General features: G+C 40.7%; 2 protein-coding genes across 2 annotated transcripts; one reads left to right on the forward strand and one right to left on the reverse strand.

Moving 5' to 3' along the window:
* Window positions 1-782: 782 nt before the first annotated feature.
* Window positions 783-2,064, reverse strand: ptges3l (prostaglandin E synthase 3 like). Its single transcript, XM_086065309.1, has 7 exons — window positions 1,898-2,064; window positions 1,712-1,825; window positions 1,564-1,630; window positions 1,388-1,486; window positions 1,213-1,302; window positions 1,075-1,137; window positions 783-970 (listed from the first exon to the last, which is right to left on the reverse strand). Exons 1-7 carry the CDS (start codon window positions 1,930-1,932, stop codon window positions 962-964), a joined length of 477 nt encoding a protein of 158 aa, XP_085921435.1. The 5' UTR covers window positions 1,933-2,064; the 3' UTR covers window positions 783-961.
* A 575-nt stretch (window positions 2,065-2,639) lies between these two features.
* kat7b (K(lysine) acetyltransferase 7b) lies at window positions 2,640-8,035 on the forward strand. Its single transcript, XM_086065313.1, has 14 exons — window positions 2,640-2,847; window positions 3,642-3,792; window positions 3,876-4,124; window positions 4,215-4,297; window positions 4,383-4,466; window positions 4,551-4,649; window positions 4,738-4,848; window positions 5,207-5,398; window positions 5,464-5,553; window positions 5,627-5,767; window positions 6,429-6,522; window positions 6,600-6,746; window positions 6,871-6,977; window positions 7,385-8,035. Exons 1-14 carry the CDS (start codon window positions 2,830-2,832, stop codon window positions 7,484-7,486), a joined length of 1,668 nt encoding a protein of 555 aa, XP_085921439.1. The 5' UTR covers window positions 2,640-2,829; the 3' UTR covers window positions 7,487-8,035.
* The last annotated feature ends 11,712 nt before the right edge of the window (window positions 8,036-19,747 follow it).

The raw sequence follows: 19,747 nt of genomic DNA on the forward strand, positions 1-19,747 counted from the left end.
GCCAAAGAAAAAAGAAAACCTTTAGATTTTTTATGTTTCTTAAAAGTGCAACGTTTATAATTAACGTATTTTGGAAAATTGTTGTTTTATATATATATATGTATATATATATATATATATACACATATATATATATACATATATATATATATATATATATATATATATATATATCCAGTTTTTTAGAATTGTTTTCCTTTTTTTTATTATTATTATTTTTTTCTGTCAATAAAAAAAACCCTGAAATACAGAAAATAGAATTTGGAATATCTTTTTTTTTCTGTCATTAAAAAAATTCCCCGAAATAATACAACTTCCATATAAATTCAATAACACAAAAAACAAAAAAAAAATTCAATAAAACAAACACAACGAAATAAAAAAGATTGATAACAGAAAAAATATATATATTATTGAAAACAAAATACTCGGGGAATTATTTTTTTTTTCAAATGAATGCATTAATCTTCTCTTCCATATTTAAACCTTTATTATTATTATTATTTACTCAATAACACATTTATACAGATAGCGCGAAGGCCAAGCTGAATCTTAGATATAAAGAAGATTACATGTTGCTACAGGTAAAGAAGATATTAACAAACAGCAGGATTTTTAACAGGTTTTAACATGTCTTTAACACAATATTTTTTTTATTCAAATTGTCAACGACTTATAAGTACTTTGTACAAAGAAGAAAAAGAATCATTGAAATAAATACATTTTCAAAATGACATGTCGAATAGCTCAAAACGCAATTATTAGCACCCAACTCAGAGTGGTAGTTTGCGAGCGACATATATATATTTTTTAATTGAAATTGACAATGATAGAGACATAAAAAAAACAGAATATTCAATTAATACACAATAACACTGGAAAAAAAAACATGTGTAAATTGTTCCAAAAAATAAACAAAAAAAATTTCCATGGTTGGTTCCCACAGAAGGTCCTGTGAGGCTCAATCTGACTGTGCCGCAAGAGAAAGAAAAAAAATCAGTGGTCAATATACAATATAACAATAGGATACTTATTACTTAAGTTCTGTTTATGTGTGCATGAAACTGAACTTACATCACTAAGATCCCCCATATCTGGTGCTGCTCCTTTATTACTAGTGGCCATGTCTTGGATCATCTAAGGAGGAAAAAAGTATTTTCATGCATAAAAAAAATTATGCTTTGAGAAATACTACTAAATGACTTTACTTACATCTGCATATTTTTCATACTCCTCCCTTCCATCATCTTCCTCATTCTCCCAATCCCTCCAATTATCAAAGTCCACAGATATCCAACTGGGCTGTGTAAGAAAGAAAAACATGGATACCTTTGTTTTGTTTTAGCTTACTAAATGCAAATGTCAGATACAAACAAAATGAATAGACCCTTTCTGGATCCTTCTGAAGACGAGGCCACGCATAATCAGGCTTCATTTTCCTCAGCAAGACATTGACGGTGCGGTCATATACCCTTTCTCTGGAATCCTTTGTAAATTAAAAAGGATACAAACACTGTTTGTAATAAATGCGTTAAACTTGAATTAACATTACTGGATACTGACATGGATTTGGATTTTTTCGAAGAAGTGGATTTCATTGTAGATCACATCATCTGTGTCATTCTTGCAGCTGTTGGAAAAGGTAAAACAAGGCAACTTAATCCAACAACAACATTTGCGGTTCTACAATGGGGGACGTTTTAAAACTCACCACAAGATCATTTTGTCTGTCTGGATGTCAACTTGGACATCTTTAGGTTTTTGCACCTTGAAGTTAATGGTGACATATTTTTTCCTGTCAAACCACACCGCCTGTGCTGGCTGACTGTTGGAAAATAGAGGAAATTGTAGAGTTGTTTTCACGTCATAAATTAAAGCAAAAAAAGGCATCACTTACCACTCCTCTGGTCGAACAATTTTAGGTTTGTTCATTGTAAAGCTTTGCAATACCAGAAACAACTCGACTGGGCAATGCTCACTCTTCCAAGTTGGCTGCTCAAATGCAGTAGAAAGGCCTGGAAGATGCTATTTATAGCATCTGACTGGGAGAAGTTGGTATCATCTGTTGGGGGGTGGTTCCCCTATACCTTTTATGGTCATCAAGTGGATTTCTTGAGAAAACAGGCATTTCTGGATCACACTTTATGGCTACCCTCACCTTAAATGAACAAAGTGACCAGGTCAACATCATTAAAAAAAAAAAAAAAGGCTTGTGAACTTTTCATTTCGTCCATGAGAGCTACATGTGGGCACCACGTTGGTGTCCTCTGATTTACATAATAGAACATAGTGTAATACGATAAAGTATTTATTTATAAAAATTGCCTAAATATTTTCCAGTTTTTTTAAATTAATTTGTAATGTAGCAAACAACCCCGGTTACAATAAAATAAAGAAAATAACGAAAGATAACCTTTATTTTTCCTCAATGGGCACAAGAACACTTGAACGTTATGTAAATGCTTTCATATTGAGACTTTAAGAATAACTAAGGCAAATCGGGGGAAAAAAACAAGTGGATAAAAGGGCTCAGTGTACACTCCAGTCCACTAAGTAGCGGTGATATACATTAAGATAGCTTGCACACCGCTTAAAAAGCACAACAGAAGAAGAACATGAACCAGAAGAAGGCGCCTGTATCAATGCTGCCTCCTACTGGCCTGGTGATTTTACTTCAGTCCATTTAGGCGATGTGGCGCCAGTTCCAGAGTACTCTATTTACATTTAGCTTACACCTGGACGAGTATACGTTCTTTTGACTACCTTTAATTTAACGGAATAGTGCCAATTGTTTTGAACGCGCGGCCGAGCGAATTCTCATCAAGCAAAATGCCTCGCAGACGTCAGGTAAGGGAAAAAAAAGGCGTGCTAGTAACAAACGCAATGGGTTTAGCTCGTTTAACGTAGCGTTAGCAACTGGTCTTGTTGTGGGTCCACCATTTCACGCCACTCGTCTTTATTTCGTTTTTTTTTCATTACCTTTAGAGAGTATTTATATATTATATATATAACAAATTTGCATTCGTTTTTCCAAATTGAAAAATTTCCTTGTAATAAACTAAAAACAATCGTCGCCCGTTCGCAGCGATGGCTACCTGACTAGAAGCTAAATAGTCTCTAGCTTTGCCGTTAAAATGTTGGACAAAACGCCTTTTTTTGGTGAAAAAGATTGACGCCGAACTGACGAAAACGTCAAAGGTAATTGTTATGTGCAGGTAATTTCTACATTAACAACTGCTGGTAATGAAACTAGTAGATGTAATGTCTGAAATGAGAGATTCGCTAATGTAGTTTAATACGTGTGGAAAACTGGTTTTAAACTCGGGCGCGAACATGCAACGATAACATCGCCAGGATTCTGTGATACACAAGTGAAACCTTAATCTGCTTAAACCTGGATTTAATTATCATTATTTTAATTATTGAGTGTCATATTGGTCACGTAGCATAGGCGGCTAACTGTAGCCCGTGTTAAAACATGACCACAGAGATTTCTTAATAAAGAAATAGCATGCTAAACTACCACGTTATTAGCTGCTTTGTGGGATAAACCCAGTTTTCCTAAATAACTTAAGTGCAACAATTTTCAGTTTAGCTTTTAAGGAGCAGTGCCTCACATTCATGTTTGTTCATAACAATAGAGACATATGCCAGGGAGTGGTTCTGATGGAACTGAAGATTCGGACTCCTCTGCTGAAAGAGAACAGACCAATAGCTCAGAGAGTGATGGGACCCGTACCAAGAGACAGCGTCTCACCAGAGCCTCCACTCGCCTGAGCCAGAGTTCTCACGGTTTGTGTACTTGTATACAACTTGTATCGTATTCCTATTCTCTCAGCTGACTCAACATGGTGATTGAACTTCTTTTACCGCAGATACGGCTGACTTGAAGCAGGCTGCGGATCACGACGAATCCCCGCCACTGACGCCAACTGGGAATGCGCCGTCCTCCGAGTCTGAGCTGGATATCTCCAGTCCGAATGCCTCTCACGATGAGAGCCAGGCTAAAGATCAGGTCAACAGAGACTCGGACAAGGACCTCTCCCACCGACCCAAACGTCGCCGATGCCATGAGACGTACAACTTTAACATGAAATGTCCCACCCCTGGATGCAATTCACTTGGTAAACTTGCCTTACGCTTGCCTCAAGTTGCTAATTAAAATGTCAAAGAAGTCTCTATCAAAGTTATTCATTATTTTAATGACTTCACAGGTCACCTCACGGGAAAACATGAACGCCACTTTGCCGTGTCGGGATGCCCGCTGTACCACAACCTGTCTGCAGATGAATGCAAGGTGAGAATTTGGGAAGGTTATAGTTTATGGTAGTGACAAGTTGTCTGTTTAACTAACATGCTGCATACCTTTGTTTTATTGTTAGGTAAAAGCTGTCAGCCGTGAGAAGCAAGATGATGAGATGAAGGGACATGAAGAAAGCAATTCCCGCCATGCAACCCGTCACCAGGTCTGATTTGGCAAAATCTGAAGCAAATTTAGCCTGTTCTGTAAAGTGGAATTATGTAACTGGATCGTTTTGTGTTCTATTTAGACGCCAACATCAAAGCAGAGCAGATACAAAGAGCAGGTGGCGGAAATGAGAAAGGGGAGAAACTCTGGCCTGCAGAAGGAGCAGAAAGAAAAACACATGGTACCACTAAAGAGCTTCTCCTCAGTTGAGTCTGTCGCCGCTTGTCATGTGGTCTCATCCTTGATTGGCCTTTCTGCGCGATCCGCAGGAGCATCGGCAGATGCACGGCAACACCAGGGAGCCTTTGCTAGAAAACATCACCAGCGATTATGACTTGGAGCTTTTCAGGAAAGCGCAGGCTCGTGCCTCGGAAGACCTGGTAAGAACCTTTTATTTATCCCTCTCGATTAATCCAATCCATTTTATTTCTATAGCACATTTGATAAACAAGCGTTTCTAAAGTGGTGCACATTGAGATCCGCACACTATCATATACAAAAAAATCTAGTAAAACCAACCATAAAAATTAAATAAAACTGTCAATAAAATACAATCAGTAAAATAAAAAATACATTAATTTTTTTTTTAAAACAAATAACAATAAATAAATAAATCAGTATATCTGCATCCGTACATTCAGAATCACAACTGGCCAAGTACTGTATATTGAAAAAAACACAAATACAAAGTACAGAAGCTCTACGGTGATTCACTCCTTGTTTTGGGCGGGCCCTCAGGAGAAGCTGCGCATCCAAGGTCAGATCACGGAGGGCAGCAACATGATCAAGACCATCCTGTTCGGCCGCTACGAGCTGGACACCTGGTACCACTCGCCCTATCCCGAGGAGTACGCCCGCCTGGGTCGCCTCTACGTGTGTGAATTCTGCCTCAAGTACATGAAAAGCCAGACCATCCTCAGGCGACACATGGTGAGATCAATGCTGATTGGCGTTTTCTATTTTGCGACCGTTTAAACGGCGTGCGTTTGTGTCAGGCCAAGTGCGTGTGGAAGCATCCCCCAGGAGACGAAGTGTACAGAAAAGGTGCCATATCCGTGTTTGAAGTTGACGGCAAGAAAAATAAGGTGCGCGATTATGCAGATAGATACACAATTGCAAGGTTTTACTGATGGATGAAATGGGTTTGTTACTCCACAGATCTACTGCCAGAACTTGTGTTTACTCGCCAAACTCTTCCTGGACCACAAGACGCTATACTACGACGTGGAGCCTTTCCTGTTTTATGTCATGACCGAGGCCGACAACACAGGCTGCCATTTAGTGGGATACTTTTCTAAAGTAAGGACAGAACCGAGACCTGCTGCAAATGGTGACAAATTGCAAGTAGTTGACAAATGTTTCAATAGCTTTAAATTGCAATTGTGGCATCAAATAGGACCTGAAATGGTTCCGTTTCAAACTCATTTAACAACAGTGCCATTAAAAGAAATTGTTAATATATTATTAGGTTTGGAAAAAAATGCACTGGTAGCGTCTATACAGTTTTAGCACGCTGTTTGGAAAGCACTATTTTTCTACTAGACAGTTCTACGGCCAAACTAAATGAAGCTCATCTCCTCACTTCAGCTTTGTTCCTTGACATTTAAGTTTATTTTGATAAGATTTTGGCATAAGCAAAAAAAAAAAAACGGAATAAATGAGTTTTTCAGCAAATAATGTAGGATGGGTTGAAAATAATTTGAATATCGAACCACAGTACTCTTACTGGTATCGATCTGACCAAAAGCGGTATCGAACATCCTGAAAAAAATACCAATAACATTGTTAGTTTGAGCTTTTTAATAGCCACTGACTCAGCACAGGAAAAACATACACATGCGGAGAAGACTCTCTGAAACTTCTACTATTTACCCAGGCTAAACTTAGCTCCTCCTTAACATACAAAACTCATAAGTCTCTTGATGTGATCCCCCCCCCCACCCCCCTTGTTTGTTTCTAGGAGAAGAATTCCTTCCTCAACTACAACGTTTCCTGCATTCTGACAATGCCCCAGTACATGAGGCAAGGCTTCGGCAAGATGCTCATTGACTTCAGTAGGTACACTCCCACAAAATGTCTCCTCACTAAAAATGCAAAAGTATCTGTGCTGACTGCTTTTTTTTCTTGTAAGGCTACCTGCTGTCCAAAGTGGAGGAGAAGGTGGGCTCGCCAGAGAGGCCTCTGTCGGACCTCGGCCTCATCAGCTACCGCAGCTACTGGAAGGAAGTGTTACTCCGATACATGCACAACTTTCAAGGAAAGGAGATTTCGATCAAAGGTAAGACAGTTGGGGGGGAAAAAAACTGTCCGCTTGCACAGATGAGGAGAGAGGAAAATAAAATAATAATAAAAAAACCCGAAAAAGGCTTTGAGCAAAATTGTGCTGTTTACTTGATGCACAGAGATTAGTCAGGAAACTGCCGTCAATCCCGTGGACATTGTCAGCACGCTACAGTCTCTTCAGATGCTCAAATACTGGAAGGGGAAGCACTTGGTATTGAAGCGACAGGTGAGATTTTCCATCAGTGACTTGTTTTTTTGTCCCCCCACCCCCCTCCATTGCATATAGTGTGTGTTTGTGTAGTGAAGGCCCCCTTTCATTGTGTTGATGCTAATGCATGTCATGTTTACATACCAGCATGATTGGGTCAATGCTAATGCACGTCATGATTATGTAGACCCTTCATGCTTCTTAACTCGCATTTGAGTCAACTAATCTAATCTCAAACGTCTCTGTCGGCTTTTAACATGTGCCTGTGAGTTTTACCTAAGCATGCAATTTCATTTCATTTGATCCGTTTCAGCTCTTACTTAATGCAAACGAGCACATGCTGCTATAGTTATGCCTCTTGATGAAAATGAGATCTGACACTTCATACGCCCGACTCGCTACTTGGTTTTTTTCCCTCCGCACAGGACCTGATTGATGAGTGGAAAGCAAAGGAGGTCAAGCGAGGCAACGGCAACAAAACAATTGACCCCAGCTCGCTGAAATGGACCCCTCCCAAGGGGACATAAGCACTCAGATCCTCAGGCTACTCAATGCACTCACCTTCAGCCTCACCAGCCGCAAGTAGCCTCGACCTCCTGACTGTCAGTATAGAGCAGACCATCTTTCTTTCTTGTTGTTGTTCTTTACTACTTTATTTTTATTTTTATTGGACCCCTTTTGTCCGTATGTTTCAGTCAAATCAACAGCTGCAGAATCTCAAGTCAAGTTTTGAATGTTAAATGGTTGTTGGTCACCTGAATGTTTTGCCTAAACAAAACAATACGTACCAACATTAGGGAGCTGAGCAGTTATTGACTTTTTTTATTTTACCGTTCAGTTGACATGAAGCTAAAGAAGAATTATTGTGATAAGAAAATGACAGGCACTGTGTCATTGTCTTTGTTTGGTGTAATGCATCGGTCATCATTAATTTTCCCGCGCTCCCCCCCAATACAGGATTAATACAAAAGAATATAATTTTTTGATGTGCTGCAAATTGAAATTCTGAAAGTACCACTGTAAAAAAATGCACATAAAATCAAATAAAACAACCTCAGGTTTTTATACTGATACAATCGCATCCTCCTTGTGTGGTTTATCTAAAGCATGTGTTGTTGGAGACTGAGCTCTTCTTGTTACAGAATCTGTGGGAGACACAAAATGTCGTAGAATCTATTAAAAGTATTCACATGGACTTAAATGATGTGATATAATAAAAAAAAAAAAATCTTTTTAACCACTCAGATTTTTTTGCTCACCTCTGTGGATGGTCCTCCTCAATTGGCTCCCACTTTTTTGTTGCCTGGGAGGAAGAAATTAGGTTTGATGATGCTTTTGAATTATTATTTTTTTCATAATTCCTTAAACAGTAATTGGACAATTGGTGTCATATCTACACATGGATTTCTATAATGCTGTGTATCTTGATTCCTATGTACAACTGAGTGAAAAATAATAGCTTTTTTTCAGGAGGTGAAAGGTCACCTGAGCGTTTCCCCATGAGTCCGTAGAAGCGAAAAGCTTTTGATCTTTTCACGAGGTTCGCTATGGGCTGGAGCACCTCCCACTCCAGTGATTTATCTTGCATCTTCCAAAGCAAAAAATCATCAGTTTTAAAGCACCCTCAAACTACTAGCACACGCAAATACCCACCTGCCAGTAATGCAGTAGCTGCTGCCCCTCGTCCTTTGCGCGAGGCTCTCCTTGATACAATTGCGGCAAAATGCAAAAAAGCACAAAAATGAACACATGCTGCCATTTCTCCATTTCTCCTCCTGGTGCGGTGTGCTATTAATTCCCTCTTGTCTCTCTCATATGGGAGTAAGGCTGCATTTATACCTCTGTCTACACCCCATGCCCACCAGACCCCGCCCCTCTGGAGAGGATTACGCACGAGCCTCCAAATTCAGCCCCTTCCGTGCAAATGTGTCAGGGATGAAGGATTTAATGATATGGTTATCACATTTCATTCCCCCTGGAGCTTAGAAGTTCAGAGTTGATTGAGATATGCAGTCATTTTCCATGTTTTTTTTGTGTTTTTTTTAGACATCTGTCATGTCATTGATACACAAATATTCAACCTGTGAGTCTGCTGCTTTGAAATCAGAGAAAGAAGGTGGACGGCTGAAGTGATGCGTTGAAAGTTTTTGTTGATTTTATTAAGATGTACTGAAACTTGTTGGGGGGGGGGGGGAGTCAAACCCTATAATGAACAAAATCGGAACCTTTTCTTAGTCCTAATGGATATGCAGAAAACAACCACTTAGTTTTGTTGCAAAATATTAGCTTTTCAGAATTTTCCATTTAAATGTTTTTTATGGCGTGGCCCCACATATCGCACATGCCAGAAACTGCCAATGCTTTTCCCTTACCTAATATGTAGTTCAAAGTGGAACCGTATCATTGCATGTGACCATTCACCCTGACCGTTTTATTTCAACACGCCAGCCCCGCATTTCTGAAGTGGGGCAATCACTGTGCTTTTGAGAAGGATGCCGTGCATCACACGCTTTCATCTGAGCACAGGTGCTTGGAGAAACAAGAAAAGCACAGGCAATTGAACCTGAAAGGCAATTATAGCTGTGTAGGGCATAGTTTAAACCCGGAGTGGCAAATCAAAAGAAATAAGCTTCATATGCAAATACTGCGTGTATTTGCATATCAAGTTGAGCTGGTTGTGATGTGGTGGTCGAGGTGATGATTGTGACACAACCGTAGTTCTAGCTAACAAAAAAACAAAAAAAACACTATTAAATAATATTTCCCTTTTAAATATGCACCATGTACCTAAAATGTGCTGCAGTCTGAGTTCGGGTTTAATAGGAGCCTTTTTGCAAAATGCCATATTTTATATACAGTATATTGCAATGGATATACACCAAGTTTAATTGATTTATTGTTGCTAAATAAACTCATAAAATGTGTGTGAGGACAAGAATGTAACTGGCAGACTCCAAATGGTTGTAAAGGGATTGACTTAATCTGCTTCGTCTCAGTGATTTATTACTTGTGGTCAACATCTCCTGTGGATGCTTTAAAACCAATCATATTTATGACTTTGTGCACTGAAATAATGTTGGCTGTTGTTCCAAATGCTGCCTACTATACAACTGTGATTGTCATCCCTCGGGCTGGGGAAATTGTCAGCGTATCAACTCTTAATTTGTCTGTGGTTTGAAGTAATATGAAACTATGAATTCTTCTTGTCAGTGTTATGACTAACTGCTTTCACATTGCATTTGCTCAGCTGTACATTTTTACTAGCCTCGCAATATTTTTTCCCCTCTTAAAGAACTGTGATTTTCTTCAATCTTGGAACGATCTGATTGAGGAAAGTAGATACCACCAGGGGGGGATGTTTGACAGCAAGCTTCTGTTCCCAAGTGGCAGACAAGAATCTTGAGGGGGTTTAGAGAATTTGTGGGGTGAAATCTCTTCTGAGCTGTTTGCAAAGCTACTGATCAACATTACTTAGAAGTGAGCACACTTTCAACAGGGTTTCAAATATGTTTGTCTCCTACTGTATACATTTTGGGCTGTTTAAACATTCAAGCATTTTTTTTTTAAATCTACCTTTTTTTTTACATGTCATTATATCAAATATACAATGACTACTAAAATGAAATGTGGGTCAAATATGCATAAAAATAAATGTAAAAAACAAACTTCAATTGTGTTGATGTTTGAAACTGAAGATAATGAACATCCACTCCAGCAGATGGCAGTGTTGTCCCACATGTATAGTGCACCGAGAACCCTGGATTTTTTTTTGGGGGGGGGGGCGGTGTCTTTAATGACATTTTTGTGTGTGTGTGTTCTTTAATGACATTTACAGGACATTGTGTTTCTAAATGGCAAGGTCAAGAATTTTTGGATTTAAGTCCTGTTTGACAAATACTATGTCCATTCAATTAATATAGAATATTGGATATTCGCCTATAATATCATAAAGCCACATTTTTATTTTCCTAACTTAATTATTGAGATTGCGAAGGGGGTATCAAGCTCAATAGATTCCAAACATGGTGGTATCATTTCACAGTTAAAATACCTTTTTCTAATGATTTGAAGATGATCATTCAAGGCCAGTTTTCAGAGTTAACATGAAAAAGGTTTGGACCAAATGCAAATAAATGAACATGAATGGTGAATTTCCTCATGACTTAAATTAGTTTGCAAGTTTTCAACAGATGACTTACCGGTTTGATGTTGAGGTTTGACACACCAAACTAGAGCAGACATGATGTGATGAAGACTCCATCCATACAATGGGAGGCGGAACAGCCTCACTGACATGATGTAATAAATCATGCTAAGTTGCCCGAGTGCCGCCAACTCTCTTGTTCACTCAGTTGTTTTTCTCGTTTGGTGCCCTGTGGCACTTTTCAGTGGTTTTTCTCTTTCGAGAAGAGGAAGAAGAATACAAAATGGCTCCTCAGTGTTGGCTTCTGAGTGAAATACTGCTTATGCGTGTTGGCTTTGACTCGATGCTTCTTCAAACAGATCTCAGACACTCTTGTGTGTTCAGCATTCATCCTGATGGAAGTGCCTTTTGAGTCCCTTGGCCAAATGGCCGAAAGTGATGCAGTGTCATAGACCCTCACACGCTCAGACATCAGCAGTCACGCTTTTTGGAGGCGATACCATCAGCAAACAGATCACCCTTCAGAGGCCTGAGAGCAGCTGACTTCCAAGTAAATCACAGTGTGTCGACTTGTGACTGTGCTGTCATACCCAGCGAGAGGATTCTTCATCCGTGTTCCACTACTGCTTTGGCATTGCACTCAATTAAAATGTCATTCTTTCGGAGCCTGACACTGAGCTAGTAACCGCTTCAGGGTAACTTGGATACTAAATTTGGTGATGTTATTCAAGGCCAGACTTTTTTTTTTTTCATTATTTGAGCTTATAAGCAACATAGCAAGCACAGAGCCAAGTCGGGTGAATCGGGAGGTTTCTTCCGAACGGCAATGTTCTTCTTGGCCAGGAACTGTCAGATGCTCAGGGTTTTGTGAGCAGGCACAACTCTCACCTCTTCTCATGCATTAAATCAGGGGTCTCCAAACTTTTTCCTTTTGAGGGCCGCATACAGAATAATTGAAGGATGTCAGGGCCACTTTGACATTGTCTGACTTTATTAAACACGCTAAAACTAATAAGTCAATTATGTACTATAGTTTAGCTGGTTTTTAGTTATTTTTAAGCAGGACAGGTTTTTTCAGAATTGTTCTTGATTTTGGGGTGGCCCACACCCCTGTATCCCACAAGAATAGATCCGCTTCAGCTCTGAGCCAATCTCTACATTCAGATTTAAAGGAAGAGTAATCGGTAATAAAATAACTATTTTTAAACGTGCTGGTTGATTGTTGGACCCACATTGAATGGAAAGATATTGTTTGTATTTCTTTTGTAGTGCCAGTCCTGGAATTTTCCTGACACACATCGTCAATATCAGTCTAACAGACCTACTTTTTTTTTTTTTTTTTTTTTTTAATTTACAATCGACCATAACATTATAAACATAATACCAACTCTGTATTCCAAATTCTGTCCTTATGAAGTTGATTATGCTCAATTGTGACGTGGCAAGTGAAGAAATATTAACAGAGCGAATGTTAACTACTGTGGATGTAAAGAACAAGCACCAGCATGCTATAAAGGGCATGTTTTCATTTTACATTCACTTCATCCTTGTCCTAAATTCATCTCTTGGTCTATGGGTCAAATTTCTTCATCGCTGAAGGCCTTGAAATTGGCCATGTTATCAAGAGTTCTTGTTTGTATGGGTCTTGTGGCTTCCTTGACACTCTCAGCTGATGGCAAGACCTACTTTGGTCAGATGTGCTTACTTTGTCCACGAGCCACTCGCCAATTCATTCCCAAAGCCTCAGAGGCTCAGAAGCCAAGTGCGTAATTACTCCTTAAGTCAATCTGCAAATTTTGTGGCATCCGAGCAGCAAACATTTGGCCTGGAATCATTTATTCATAAGCAGTGGCTGTCCATGGTGTGTTTGAAGTTGGTAGAGATCCTTCTTACTGGTCTTGGAAAATCACATTAGAATATATGTTAAATTATAGGATTGTGGCTTGCCTATGTTTTTCATTGAGCTGGATACAATTCATTGAATTTGTCCGACCTTCATGGCTATCATTGTGTTTTTGTGGTTCTGTGGGGAACAGTTCTGGACCCTGAAGGTTTTTCCCCCAATTTTTTCGTGTACCCCCTTTCTAAACAGCTGCTGCAAGTCTGTGAGTGTGACTCATCGGGCAACAGTGCGGTTGCAGCAGTGTCACATTAAAAAACAGACGCATCTCAAAGCCCTCCATCTTTTATAACAGCTCTTTTGACACCCGGCTTTTTATGAGTCTCCTTCAGTTTGCACCGTCCCCGCTTGCTGCGTCTTTTTCTTCTTCAATTTTCCTTTCTGTCTTCTCTATCCCTCCTTCTTTCTATCATCCTCTCTGTCTCCTCAGTCCTCCTCCTCTCCCTTGCTGTATTTGCAGGCAGCTTTAGTGCCAGACACCCTGAGGCAGCGGTAGCGCCAGCGAGTCTTCCCACCTCTGTTTTTGTGGTGGGAGATGACATGTCAAAGCTTTGAAGGGAAGGAGGGAGGGAGGAACTGGAAGGAGGGGAGGGAGCACATCACTCGGCGCAGAGGCGAGCGAAGGACCCAGAGAGAATGTCATGTGGCTTGCAGTCGGCCTCAGATATACTCTCTTTCTCCGGCTGTCTATGTGGGCAGGCGGGAATGGCGACAGGAAGCAACCCCCTTCGCCCCCCCTTTCTCCTTCCCACACCCTGCCTCTCTTCCTCCCTTGACTTCAGTGCTCGCTCACTCCCCTCTGTCAGCCAAGACCCCCCCCCCCCCTCCCCCACCCCCCCAACTCGGAACGTGGGCCCGCTTTGGCGTAGGTGAATTTCCCTCGTAATGGTTCTTGTCGCCCGCAGGCGTGCCCGTGCATCGTAACTCATTCTGTGATAAAGTGTGCCGAGGTGCATCGAGGCGCGGTGAGGTGTAAACGGAGGGCGGTAGCAGACAAAACATCCTTGGGCATTGCCGTACTCTCAGAACAAAATGTACAGCAGCCATATGTACTATATAAATCCAAGCTTTATTTATTTAACTGTTCTTAGAAGTCTCGAGTTCTTTCACCTCTTTAGTTGCGCAGCTGTCATGGCGGAGGAACAGTAGTCGAGCAATTTACTGGGTTAAGATTGGAGGATGGCCAGTCACAACAGCGGTGCTACGTTCATATGCACTCAATGTTCGCGTTAAGGTCGAAATTCCGTTTTCTGAAACATTCGGGATGCTCCATGTTACATGCATGACAGTTTCAAACAAGACGCACAGACGTCATTATGCAAATAGACATAATTTTTGCTTTTAAACGACAGTCAATAAAAGCCTCATCGCTCCTGTGGCATTTTCGGCATAGAGACAGAAAATAACTTGAAATCAATGTATTCAAGTTGGGCTCGCTTGGCGAGTGGCAACGTAAGATGGCCACTGCACAGACCAAGACTTCCTGCGAATAGATCATTCGCAGAACCATGTTTACATGGCCTTTCATAACCCGACTATTGTCAATATTTCGGTTTTGAAGGGATTATTGACTGCCTGATGTAGTCAATGAGGTCTCACAGTTCGGTTTGACCAAACTCTTAGCCTTTCCACTTCATTAAGTCTGCGAGAAGTTGGCAATACGATGCACAAATCAAGTTATGAAGTGTTTTTGAGGTCCAGTCTCACATTAAGGCGTAAAAGAACTACTTTTTTTTGTGAGCAAGCATTGTGTTCATCATTGGAATTCCTGACCCTATAGCTGTAAACATGCCATCTTCTAGAATTTGTTGGACGGAGATGAACGGCTTTAACTGCACATTGGTTCTGCAGGACTTAATTGGAAGGGCACCAACCTGATGTGCAGTGTTAAGCCGTTCAACTACATGAAGCGGTCTTACATTTTAGATCTTACAACGACGTGGTTGTCAAAACCACCACCATCAGCCTGTGCTTTTTTTACATGGGCACTGCAAAAGTACACAAAAGCAACAAAAAAAAAACGTTATTTTCATCTCAACACGCGAGATGTGGATGCATGTTGCGTTTAGATAAGTCTCTTAAGATATGCTCGGGTTTCATTTATGGCCTTTGCTGACATACATAGGTGCTTCCAGAGATTTTTTTCACAGCCAAGAACATGAAATGATAAAGGAAAAAAAAAAAGTTTAATTTGACTTTGATATGAGTATCAGACGACACTTCAACCATACCTTGTATGCTCAAAGTTTAGTGAGACATTTGACAAGTGCGTTTTTCAAATGTACAAAAATGTACCTGACAACACCCCTTCAATTTTTTCAGTTATCCCTCTCTCACTTTGAGCCGGAAAGACCAGCTGCAGGCAAATAACCGAAAGCTAAAACCAAGCCTTGCTTCTATGAAATGCACTCACTGGATGCTTTCTTTCCATGAACTATAAACAAGGTCATACAAATATTTGAAATGTACTTTGTATGATTTAAAGCAGTTCCACACATATATTTGAGAATGCTCTCAATGTGGCAATCAAAATAATGTCTTGTTACAGGCAGGCTTTATCTTCATTTACAAACGTTGTTGTCTTGTTCACTTATGTGTGGATTGAACAGGTCTGAGCCACTTTGATATTTCTTTGTCGTGAAAAGTGAGAGATTACAGGGTAGTGCACCAGTAACACTCACTACTATCAAGACAAGGTGTTATTATGAGACATTAGCCTGTGTGTCACTCTTACAATTGCTGTATCAGCACTCTTGATATCGGCTAAAATTAAGAGAGGCATATAAATCTTTTCAGTTTAGTCATTAAAGTGATTCATATCATTTTGTGATTTCATTATTGACATTAAAAAATATCATTTGTACTGTACATTGAACAGCTTCGGACCTAGCACAGAGCCCTGGGGAACGCCACAATGTCAAGATCTTCTGATGTTTATTTTCTCTTTTTTTTTTTTTACATATTGTAACATTCTGTAAAATAACCTGTTCCCAGCTACACCACAAATACTGTATTGTTCCAGTTAATGAATTAGGGTTGAATGATATATTGTCACCAACTATTGCCACAGTGCAATTTCATGCTATTCTGGTTTACACTAAGTGTGCTAAAACCATTAAGACAAGGCTCATGGCCACAGATGTGAATGAGCATGAGAATGAATTCAGCCTACCTCTCTTTTTATCCCCACCCCCCTCCCCGACATCTTTCGTGTTGCGTCTGAATTTTCCATGCCTGGCCTCCCTACTGCTGAGAATGCTGTTCCTTGAAGCCGCAGTATATTTTGAAGCAAGGTCGGGAGCGAGACAAGAGTCTCCAAAATCAGGCACAAGACTCCCAGTGTTCCACTGTTCGGCTTGCTCTTGGCAGCGACTCTTGACCAGAGAGGTCTAGCTGGCCGCAGCCACTCTTGTATGTGTGTGTATGTGTGTGTGTGTGTGTTTGTGCATGACTGTATGCATCCCCCCCAAACCCTCCTATATCCAAATAGCTTTGGTTGACTCATTTATGAGCTCGCCCACGCAGCAACAGTACCTGGATGTGAGTCAGACTTTTTTTTTTCTTTTCATCCTAAATTTTGTTTGAATCCCTAAAACCCATACTCCTCATGTTGTATCCACAGCAGCGGTGTGTGTGTGTACATGCAGGAGAGTGGATGTGGCTCCAAATGTCTTAGTTTTGACGGAGCTAAACACACGAGTGATTCCGGGGAGCTCCCCTAAATTGGTTCCATACCTCGTCTGACAGCGGTGAGGTCATCCCCCGAAGGAAAGGAGCTCAACTTTTAGATTCTGACAACGCTCAAATTGCATGCATATTCTGCCGCTGCCATTATTGACAATCGCATAAAATGTCAAGTCATAAAAGTGGGGCAGTTTGTCTTCTATCATAGCCTGACAAACTCAGTTATGATTTAAAAAGATTTTTTTAAAATGAGGGATGGGACCACACATCAAAACCTCACACTTATGATCAACACATACTGTATGGATGTGACATGAATCCTATATAGTTTGTTTAGTTTATAGTTTTTATGTATGTCAATGGAACGCCATCCATCCATCTCCATCCTCAGTTGGAATATCCACCCAGGGTCTGGAAGTCTAGGACGTAACACGCAAAACCACAGCGAATATAAATAAATTGGCTGTATTTCGCTCCCTGCTTTTGTCTGGTCAGGACACTCCATGGAGAGCCTGCCAAACTGAGCATCTACATTTGGGTTTGGCTGTTCCCCTCTCCTGACAGCTCAGCCCTGGCCAAACCACAGGAAAAGGAAGCAAAAGGTCCTCTCTGAAGGGCTTGTAAAATATCGTACCAAGTTGAAATGGCCGAAATGAATGGCAACCCTCAGTCCTTTCTCTACAAAAAAAAAAAAAAAGTCTTTGAAGGAAGGACATGGGCAACCGCTAGTCTTTCTCCTGCCCAGACCCTCGTTGTACTCTCTCATGGCTCAGGTCTATTTCAAGGTTGTAGGGTTTTTCATCTACTGTTACAGTTTGTTTGTATAATTTCCTGGAGGAAATACCAAAATTGAAGCATATTTTTCCATTTGTTGTCATGGAATTTTTTTTTTTTAAAGGGCCCCGATTGTATAAATATATGAGCGCTTTTTTAAGGAGGATTTTAATTAGTCATATTTTGGGTCCTTAACTCATTCACTCCCAGCTATTTTCACCGAAGCAGCCCCCTTCGCTCCCGGCTGTTTTACTGGATTTTGACTGATTTTGCAAGGTCCACAGAATATTGTGTTCTATTGCTATAAAAACATGGAACCTACCAAAAGAAAGATTCATCAGGAAAAAAAAAGTATATTTCTCTTTCCGTTTTGCAGCAATTAGCATTAGAATATAGCTAGGTTTCATCATTATTCACAAAACTGTTTAAAACACTAGAGAAAAGAGCTTTTTTGCAACATGGCACTTGTTGATCTCTTATACTCTGCTGCCACCTGCTGACCGTTTTTTGTAATAACTACCATTCTTTAAGCGTTCTCTTCAGGTCAGAGGCTGCTTCAAAGCCTTCTGTATGCTCTAGCATAAAAAACAACAACATAGAAATACGTTTTTGGGACCATGGCAACATTTAAAATACAACGCAGGGCTTAAAGTACTCCGACACAGTGCCGGATTTCCGGCGTAAGAGCCACTCGCGCAATGACAAATCCAATGAAGTCAACAGTTACATGTGGAAAATATTTCACAGTCAATGCGGAGAGAAGGCCAACATAAAAATAAACCTTCCCATACCAAGTAATATGTGGAGCGCAATGCCAAGAAACACTTTTATTTTTTAAGTTTTTTCTCAATAGCGTTTTGCCTGTCGGGGTGCAACAATAATACTGTCTATGCGCCCCCACTAGTCTAAAACAGTATTCTGATTATTATTGCATTTGCTGAATATGAATCAAACAGAAGAATCCACCCCTTTTTATCCATCTCATGAGGCGGCCATTTTGACAACGGTCTGCCTTCTGCTGTCGACTGAAAATGACATCACAATCCCTAAGGGCTGAGATTGCACACGTCATATGACTTTTGGTGAGTCCATGAGACAGCATGGCGATGTCTTTCTAGTGGAGAAAAGTTGCTGCTGCATGACAGCTCATTAGTGCATTAGCGCGTGGCTACTTGCACGTACGTAAACGTGAGAGCTCCGTGTGCACATACGATGTGAGCCCAAGGCCATCTGGTCACCGGTGCCATGCTGTGGTCCTTGTGAAGTGCTTTCACCGTGGCCACTGTGGTCTTCAGTGGCGACTGGAGACTTGCTGTACAGCACTTCCAGGCCAGGCAGCAGACCTCAGAAAAGGAAATTTGGGTCGCTGAAATGGAGGGGTTACTCCATTGCTATTTCCAGAGCCCTCTACCGGCCCAGCGCCACCCACGATATTCCATATGAGAACTGCTGTGTGTGTGGTGCCTGTGGTGTGGTGTGTGAGTGTTGGGGGGGGGGGGGGTGTTTAGGAGGAGAAGCAAGGAGGGGAGGGAGTGTTCGTTTGTGTGTATGTGTGAGTACACATAAAGTTTATGAGGAAATGCACATGAGTATTTCGCTCTCAACGTTCACCCTCGCATTTTAATCACAGCTAATAGAAGTAAAGGTTTGGCTCTCAAATGCATATTCATAATAATTGCGACAGTCTAGATCTCCCTCATAAAAATTCACAATAAGAGCATGAAACCACAGTTCGTATTCCCTTTAAAGACACATCATGAATCATTGTCACATTTCGGGATATAGACTATTCAGCATGCCTTCTGGAGCCGAGGCTGAGCTGATCCTTCTCTAAACTTGCCTGTATAAATATCTGGGGCGTCATGGTTGCTGATGATGGAAATAAGATGAGGATGCGGAGACGAGAGGAGCCTCTGATTAATGAGAAACCTGCACGACGGAAACTTTGCTTCTGGTGAGATCATGGGCATTTCTCTTGCGATACCCATCGCCGGGCTTGCTGGGTTTTGTAATGAAACTCGGTAGACTACAGCCATGGCTCAGAGGATCTGCTGTCTTATTATATACGGCGTTTCAGTGACGCACCACATTTTTTAGCAGATACAAACATGACTCATAATGAGAGTCTGCAATGGATGTGTAGATCATGCTCACAGCCATAGCACAAGCTGGGCAAGGTTCACGTACGGTTCAATGGGTACTCTGTCTACATGTCTTCGATGTATAAGAAAGGTAATCAAGTAAACCCTCCGAAGACGCAGCCCACTGCCACCCAGGGGGAGACCT

The sequence above is a fragment of the Leptonotus elevatus genome, chromosome 20 (genome assembly GCF_054856555.1).
Source record: "Leptonotus elevatus isolate MCC_2025b chromosome 20, RoL_Lele_1.0, whole genome shotgun sequence".
NCBI classification, from domain to species: Eukaryota; Metazoa; Chordata; class Actinopteri; order Syngnathiformes; family Syngnathidae; genus Leptonotus; species Leptonotus elevatus.

What these genes read in the sequence shown, in the direction of transcription:
- ptges3l (XM_086065309.1), bottom strand. Translation starts at nt 1,932, where the DNA reads ATGAACAAACCTAAAATTGTTCGACCAGAGGAGTG. An exon ending in ACAGACAAAATGATCTTGTG is followed by an intron (nt 1,631 to 1,711) that starts GTGAGTTTTAAA and finishes CTTTTCCAACAG; the next exon opens with CTGCAAGAATGACACAGATG. An exon ending in TTCAGAAGGATCCAGAAAGG is followed by an intron (nt 1,303 to 1,387) that starts GTCTATTCATTT and finishes TTTCTTACACAG; the next exon opens with CCCAGTTGGATATCTGTGGA.
- kat7b (XM_086065313.1), top strand. An exon ending in CCCTGGATGCAATTCACTTG is followed by an intron (nt 4,125 to 4,214) that starts GTAAACTTGCCT and finishes ATGACTTCACAG; the next exon opens with GTCACCTCACGGGAAAACAT. An exon ending in AAAGGAGATTTCGATCAAAG is followed by an intron (nt 6,747 to 6,870) that starts GTAAGACAGTTG and finishes CTTGATGCACAG; the next exon opens with AGATTAGTCAGGAAACTGCC.